General features: G+C 40.0%; 1 protein-coding gene across 1 annotated transcript; it reads right to left on the reverse strand.

Annotated features, from left to right (window-relative positions):
- Window positions 1-8,030: 8,030 nt before the first annotated feature.
- Window positions 8,031-8,888, reverse strand: LOC132181796 (uncharacterized mitochondrial protein AtMg00810-like). Its single transcript, XM_059595027.1, has one exon. The coding sequence runs from the start codon at window positions 8,886-8,888 to the stop codon at window positions 8,031-8,033; it is 858 nt and encodes a 285-aa protein (XP_059451010.1).
- Window positions 8,889-8,996: the final 108 nt, after the last annotated feature.

Consider the following 8,996-nt stretch of genomic DNA (forward strand, 5'->3'; position numbering starts at 1 on the left):
AGTCTCTGTGTCACTATTCACGCGCCTAACGCGCCGCCTCTGGCCACCACGAGCCGCCCCAGTCAGCCGTTTTCAGAAAATTCCGCCAGAATCCAGATCGGAGGCTGCCGATCTACTGACCTGCAGAAAGAACGCACCACCAGGAGCTGCCACGCGCCGCCACGCGCCGCCTGAAGTCTCTGTGGAATTTTGAACCACCGCCAAGTACTGTTTCCGGCCACCACGCGTCGCCCTTGTCAGCCGTTTTCAAAAACGAATCATAGATTCGTGATCGGAGGCTGCCGATCTGTCGAACCAGCTGAAGCATGCGCCACCCGGAGCCGCCACGCGCCACCACGCGCCGCCACCTTGTAAGTTGTCTTGTTGAGCTCATTTTTTTTACACTACACCTGCCACACTAGATTATTTCTACCTTTTGAGCTCACACACCTACAGTTCACCTAACCACACTGGATCTCAGCCCTCTTGAACCAAGCCTATACTCCTTACTATACACTCAGCCACACCAGATCCTAACCCTTAAAAACAAGCTCATATCCCCTATCATACACTCGACCACACCAGATTAATTCTCGCACCAGGCTCACAGAACCTACCATACACCCAACCACATCGGATTATATCCCCAAAAAAAAAAAAAAATGGCCGTACCTCCTACCACTTTCCCAAACACCAAAGATATTACCCAACCTATCCATACTATTCTTGATGGCTCCAATTACCCGGCTTGGTCTCAAAATATTAGTAGGTGGCTCAAAGGACATTGTCTTTGGGAGTATGTTTCTGGTGAAGAACCTAAGCCTCTTCCTCGAAAGAGGAACTTGCTGCAGCTTTCTCAACCCGGCTCCGTACATGGAAAAGTATCCATTACAGGATTATTTCTTAGTTCTCCAACACTTGTGTTGTCTCCATCAGCATGACATTTGGCAATCTTGACAATGCCAAAGATGTCTGGGATATGTTAGCTCAGCGCTACAGCACTACTGATCTTGCTCTGCGGTTTCAGATTGTGACCAAGCTTCATCACATGTGCCAGGAACCAGGTCAGAGTATTACTGATTTTTATTCACAAATGACTTGTCTTTGGAATCAATTAGCATTATGTGAGCCAAAGTGGAGGGATAAGGTTGATGCCTCTGAGTACATCGCTTTTCGCGATAGCATGCGCCTAGCCGAGTTTCTTGCAGCAATTCGAGATGAGTTTGAGCATACTCGAGCTTCTCAACTTCACCGCTCACCACTGCCATCTTTGGAGAGTGCTCTTAGTGAACTTGTTTCAGAAGAGACTCGATTCTCTACTATGAAGTTACACACCTCTGAGATGGTCATGGCTACTGCATCTCGCAATGCGCGTGCTCCCAATTCTATTCCTGCCGGGTCTTCCTCATCTAATCGGAACATCCAGTGCCACTATTGTCAGAAGTTTGGCCATAGATATAGTGAATGCAGGAAAAGACTTTCTCGTGGGAATCATTGAGCTCCTAGTCATAAGGCTGCTGCGGTCACTCATATTGATACATCAGATATGTCTTACACCGATATTGCACCCCAACCCAGTACTCTTTCTCCTGCAGAAATCGAAGCTCTCATTCATCAGGTTTTATCTAAGTCCAATCTTAATACCGCCATGTCCACCACACCAGGTAATTCCTCTTGGTATATTGATTCTGCTTGTTGTAATCACATGACACCGAATTCTTCCATATTTTCTGCAAAATCTGTGTTACCTAGGCCTACCACCATTTACACTGCTAATGGTTCCCATCTTGCTGTCAGTCACATCGGGTCTGTTTCAACTCATCAACTATCTATGTCTGATACATACTTAGTGCCTAATTTCTCGTTAAATCTTTTATCTGTTGGCCAACTTTGTGAACTTGGCTTAGAACTACATTTTTCTAACCGAGGTTGTGATGTGCAGGATCCACAGACGGGACAGCTAATTGGGACCACCCGTAAGATTGGACGTCTGTTTGAGCTTTCATCACTCCATCTTCCTCCTGCTGTATCAGCTGCCACTCCATCTTGGTCTCCCTCTACCACCCTCAGTTTATAGCACTCTCGTTTAGGGCATGCATCTATTTCTCGTATTCGTTCTTTAGCTACAAGTGGTCAATTAGGGTCTGTTGAGTCTGAGTCATTTGATTGTGTTGCATGTCAACTTGGAAAACAAAGTGCTTTACCTTTCAATAATAGTGCATCTGTTTCTTCTGCTCCTTTTGATTTGATGCATTCTGATGTATGGGGCCCTGCGCCTATTCCTACCATGGGTGGATCCCGCTATTTTGTCATTTTTGTGGATGATTTTTCTCGATACACATGGCTTTATCTTTTACAAAATCGATCTGAACTTCCAAAAATTTACTCTGAATTTCAACGGATGATTCAAACCCAATTTTCTCGCAACATCAAAATTTTTCGTTATGATAATGCTATGGAATATCGTGAATCTACCTTCCTTACTACCCTAAAACAAAATGGCACTCTTCCCCATCGCTCATGCCCAAATACTTCTCAACAAAATGGTCGTGCTGAACGTAAACACAGGCACATCTTAGACACTGTTAGGGCTTTGCTCCTATCTGCTTCTATCCCTGAACACTTTTGGGGAGAAACCGCTCTTACCACTGTTTATACCATTAATAGGGTCCCGTCTCCCACTACCTTAAATAGGTCCCCCTATGAACTTTTGTATGGATCTCCTCCTAATTACCAATCTCTCCGCCTCTTTGGTTGTGTCTGTTTCGTGCTACTTCCATCTCATGAACGAACAAAATTAGAACCTCGTTCTCGTCTATGTTGTTTTCTTGGGTATGGCATTGAACACAAAGGATATCGTTGTTATGATCCTATTTCCAAACGGCTCCGCATCTCGCGGCACGTCACTTTTTGGGAACATAGGCTATTTAGTGATATGGAGTCTTTTCCTACTCGTCCCTCTAGTTCTTCTCCTATCTTCACTAATGTCTCACTTGATTTGCTCCCCGACATTACTGATCTTGATGCAGGGATGACAAGCTCTTCAGACGACATTCCGACGGTCGACCCCAATGACACTGCCCTGCCTGTTGATCCATCTACTCTTGAGCCCGCTCCCTCTATCCCTCGTCGTTCTACTCGGGTAACATCTCTTCCTTCCCATCTTCATGATTATCACTGTTATTCTGCTCTTGCTACTCTCCATGAACCTCACTCCTTCCGTGAGGCTCATGCTAACCCTCTTTGGCAGAATGCTATGTCTGAAGAACTTAATGCCCTTTCCAAAACCCATACTTGGGACTTAGTTGATTTACCTTTAGGCAAAACTGCGGTAGGGTGCAAGTGGGTTTACAAGATTAAGACAAAATCTGATGGGTCTATTGAGCGATACAAGGCACGTCTTGTGGCAAAGGGGTTCAATCAGGAGTATGGTATTGATTATGAGGAGACTTTTGCACCAGTGGCTCGCCTTACTTCTGTTCGATCACTCCTTGCTGTGGCTTCTGTGCGTCATTGGGATCTTTTTCAAATGGATGTGAAAAACGCATTTCTCAATGATGATCTTAGTGAAGAAGTTTATATGCAGCCTCCTCCTGGGTACGATCATCCGCCACATAAGGTTTGCCGACTTCGCTGGGCATTGTACGGTTTGAAACAGGCTCCACGGGCTTGGTTTGCCAAATTCAGCTCCACTATTGCGCAGATTGGGTTTGTTTCTAGCCCCTATGACTCTGCTCTTTTTATTCGGCGATCTGATGCTGGTCTCATTCTTCTCTTACTATATGTTGATGATATGATTATTACTGGAGATGATACTGTTGGTATTCGTAATCTTCAACAGTTTTTGAGCAAACAATTTGAGATGAAGGATTTGGGTTTTCTCAGCTACTTTCTTGGATTGGAAGTGTCTTCTGATCCAAAAGGTTACTATCTCTCTCAAGCCAAGTATGCTTCAGATCTCCTCTCACGAGCTGGCCTTACTGATTGTAAAATTGTTGATAGCCCTCTAGAGACAACTGTCAAACTTCGTGCCACTGATGCTGAACTACTTTCTGATGTCACTCTCTATCGACAGTTAGTTGGCAGTCTCATCTATCTTACTGTGACACGACCGGATCTTGCCTATGCAGTCCACCTTGTTAGTCAGTTTATGATAGCACCACGCTCGGTTCATTATGCGGCTGTTCTTCGCATCCTTCGCTATGTGAAGGGCACCTTGTTTCATGGTTTGCATTTCTCTTCTCACTCATCATTAGACTTACATGTATATTCAGATGCTGATTGGGCAGGTGATCCCACTGATTGTCGTTCCACCACGGGTTATTGTTTCTTACTTGGTGATTCTCTCAGATCTTGGCGTAGTAGGAAACAATCAGTTGTTGCACGCTCTAGCACCAAAGCTGAGTATCGTGCTCTTGCCGACACCACTTCTGAGCTCCTCTGGCTTCGTTGGCTCTTACATGACATGGGTGTTTCTCAGACCTCTAGTTCTCCTATCTTTTGTGACAATCGAAGTGCGATTCAAATTGCGCATAATGATGTATTTCATGAACATACTAAACACATTGAGATCGATTGTCATTTTGTGCGCCATCATCTTTTGCAGGGGACCCTCCGTCTCTGTCCTATTGCTTCCGCTGATCAGTTGGCCGATGTGTTCACCAAAGCACATCCACTTGGACGGTTCCGTGATCTTGTTTCCAAACTCAAGTTGGCATCTACATTACCACCTTGAGTTTGAGGGGAGATGTTAGAATATAATCAGAATATATTCTGATTATATTCTGATAATCATTATAATTGCTGACAATCACCATAATTGCTGATTTGATATATTTTCCCTGTATATACATTGATATTATTTTGTAATATTGTACATTAATTCCTTGATTGTAATTCCTATTTTATCTGGCCTTATTCAACTATAAATAGACCCCATTCTATACAGTTCAAAACACACAGAAATACAATATTCAGTTTATCCCTATATTCTCTAGTATTCTATAGTTTATTTTAACATTATCCTTTCATTTTACATCACGTTTCCGAGGTCTTCACCAATTTCATGATGGGAGGATTACTTTTTTGTAGTTTCCTTGTGTTCTACTTTTTTGTTGTTGTCGTTTTTTATTTCCTTAATGCTGGAGAAGGTAAGAATACTTGTCAAGGCTTTTGTTCGAAGATCAGAACTGCCTGACCCAGCTCGTACATAGATCGGCGGCCCTACATGCATGCAGTCTAGCTAATAAAGCAGTTAGTTCGTTGGTGAAAGAAGAATTGGTCCACGGGCTGGGTTGATGATTTATGTAGTTTGCGTTGGGTTTTTTTTTTTTTTTTTCCTCATTTAAAATGTCTTTTGGTCTTTATTTCTTTTCTTGCACAATATGATATTATACTACGTACGAGGATAATGGAGTTTAATTTTAAACGCTGATGATAATTCATGTTCATTAGCTAGTGATATTCATTGAGAGAGTATAATTTTTGAACGGTAACACCCATATAATTTGTAATTCAATTTGAATGCAATTTGAATTTGAATTTGAATTTCACAATCCCGACCAGATTCAACATTTCGAATGAATTAGTAAAGCATTATGATGTTGTGTGAGATTTAAGGTATTATGGATTGGGTGCCGCGTAGCCAATAAATTTGACTTCAGGGGAGAAAGGAGGAGATATGGAGGAAGGCTGGAAAAATACTAATTGCAACGGCTGAAGATAGTGAGATTCCAAAATTTTGATTAGTCTTAGAACAGCTACAGGATTGCCAAAGAGAACAACAAGGAGGAGACTAGGCCAAAAGAAGACATATGCCACATTTTTTGTGGAAAATGCATTACAGAGCTACAAGAAAACTATAGATAATAAGAACAGAAAATATCTTTTTTTATTTTTTTTTTATTTTGGTAAAGTCTACTTAACCTCTTCAAACTACCACTACAATGACAATCTACCCCCCAAACTATCAATTGCGACAATTTATCCCCCAAACTACCAAAACAATAACAATGTACTACCAATAAAAACAAAATACAATTTATTTTTTCTTCAAATTTTTAAGGGTACTTCTATCTTATTGAAAATTTTATAAAGGTAATTTTGTCATTTTGTTAGCATTGGGGAATATATTGTCATTGTTTTGGTAGTTTGTGAGGTAAATTGTCGTAATTGATACTTTGATGGATAAATTGTCATTAGGGTAGTAGTTTTAGGAGGTTAAGTGAACTTTACATTTTTATTTATTTTTTCTTTTTTTTTTCTAATTCCACCTCAATATTTCAAAACCCTTGGACATAAAAGGAGACAATTTTCTTAAATAGCCGTCCACCTAGCCTCCTCTCTTTTTCTCTCCCTTCCCATTATTTCTAACAAAACAGGCATAAATTAACCCAAGACCCCATAAGAAAATTTGGTCAACCCTTATGTCACAGACACACTTTCTCTTCAAAAATCATCTAATCACATTGCAAGAAGCAGATTCAAAGCAACTTTTGTCGAAGAGAATTTTATACCACGCGTAAGTTTCTTATCAAAAATTTTGTTTTGTTTTGTTTTTTTTTTTACTTTATTTGTGGTTTTCGTTTTAATTTATTTGAATGTTTTATGGGACTTCTTTTTCGTTAATTTGTGTGATGTTGCGCAAAAAATGAACATAAATGCTTTTAAAACACTAAAGACACGTAAGTATTGAACATGATGTAAGAGGATTTATTTTATTGCATTACATTTTGCGTGGAAATTTTCGTTTTATTTTGTGTTTATAATTTTATTTTGTTTATTTTGCTCTTTAATTTTTTTTGAATATTCAAAACTATATGCGGCACCGCTAGTTGTGTAGATCACTCGGGTTGAGTCCTGTCGGACAACTAGTGACGTTCCTATGTCTTAATAGGATTACCACGCTGAACATCAGTATAGCCTCTTGCAAAAAGACAAGGAACTTATATCACAAAGGCAGAATAGCAACCATGTCAAATCTTCAATTACCTAATAAAGGAGGAACAAGCAACTGGAGTAATAGATACTTTAATGGTGACACTCTAATGCTCTCTTTCTGATTTAGAAAACACAGAGTAGAAACAAACCGAAAGACTCCATTTTCTAACACGGCATAGAAAGTCCTTAAATATAGATGGGGCACCCTAAGAATCAAAATTTATGAAGAAACATCATTAAGGGTCCGCACTGAGAGCTAATGATTGTAATATTTTCAATAGTATTTGTTAAACCATCTTTCCTTTTTTAAAATAGTCTTCATGAAACCAATTTTTCAGCACATCAGATGATTTAAGAAAAAAAAAAAATACATCAACAAACATTAAGTTCATGCTCTGTATTACTAAAGTACAAGGACATCTAAAGGGAATGGATCAACGAATTTAGCCCCAACATCTACTGGCCCTTAGAAAATCGACTATCATAGTTATAGAAGAATATGCGCATGCACATAAAGTTTGAAATATAATTTGAAACTGGTTTGAATTGATACCAGTGATATTGTATTTCACGTATATATATAGATGTACAGTTGAATGTTTAAAAACTAAAGATAAGATTACAGTTTTAAACTAATTACACAATTTAAACTATTGACTCTTATCTGCAATACCCTTTGATATATTTTGAATTTCAACAGCTAGAGGATTAGATAGATTAGAAACAGAAGTTTGAACTTCTGTTTCTGATTTGGCTTGATCTGTTGCTGCTGATGTGGAGGTCATATATTTCATACTACTAACACCCTCCCGCAAGGTGATGGGGAGAGACACCACCATCAACTTGTTCTGTAAGAGAAGAAATCGAGCCTTAGTCATACCCTTGGTGAAGATGTCTGAAGGTTGATCGTGAGTGGAAATGTAACGTGCAAGTAGATCCTTATTAAAAATCTTCTCTCTAATGAAGTGATAATCCACTTCAATGTGTTTGGTGCGGGTGTGGTACACGGGATTAGAGGATAAAGCAAGGGCACCAAGATTATCAACCCAAAGGCAGGGTTTATGAACAAGTGGAATTGATAACTCTTTAAACAGCATGCGAATCCAATACATTTAAGCAACAACCAGTGCCATAGATCTATACTCAGCTTCAGTATTTGATTTTGCAACCACAGCTTGTTTCTTGGCAGTCCAAGAGATAAGACATGGACCAAGATAAATGCCATATCCCGTAGTTGATTTTCTATCATCGAGACTACCCGCCCAATCCGAGTCACAAAATCCATTAAGTTGTAAAGAACCTTTGGTATAATGCAAACCATATGCAACTGTACCTTTAAGATAGTGTAGGACACGCTTGGCAGCAACAAGATGAAGGGTAGTCCGAGCATGAAGAAACTGACATAAATGATTAACACTGTAAGCAACGTCCGGACGTGTCAATGTGCAATATTGTAAAGCTCCTACAATATGTCGATAGTCAGATGGATCTGCCAATGGATCCCCAGCAAAACGTGATAATTTGTCTCCAGACCCGCAAGGAGTAGAAGCTGGTTTGGCACCATCCATTTTAGATCTGCATAGCAAATCAGTAACATACTTTGATTGAGATAAAAATAATCCATGTGCACCCCTTGTGACTTGAATGCCGAAAAAATAAGATAAAGGCCCCAAATCCTTCACAGCAAATTCACACTTTAATTTGGAAATAAGACTGGAAACAACAGAGGAGGAATTACTTGTAACTAGTATGTCGTGTACATATATTACTACAAACACACAAACTAATTGATGACGAAAATGAAAGAGCGATGTGTCAACCAGGGAGCCTGAAAAACCAAGTTCCATGAGAGCTTGGGAGAGGCGCATAAACCAAGCACGAGGGGCCTGTTTCAGTCCATAAAGAGATTTATGCAATCGACATACATGGTCAGGAAAATTAGCATCCTCAAAGCCTTGGGGTTGTTCCATAAATACCTTCTCCTTAAGAAACCCATGCAAAAATGCATTAGAAATATCCAATTGATGAACAAACCACCCAAAATGAACAGCTAATGCCAAGACCAAATGAATAGTAGT

The sequence above is a fragment of the Corylus avellana genome, chromosome ca5, assembly GCF_901000735.1.
Source record: "Corylus avellana chromosome ca5, CavTom2PMs-1.0".
NCBI lineage: Eukaryota > Viridiplantae > Streptophyta > Magnoliopsida > Fagales > Betulaceae > Corylus > Corylus avellana.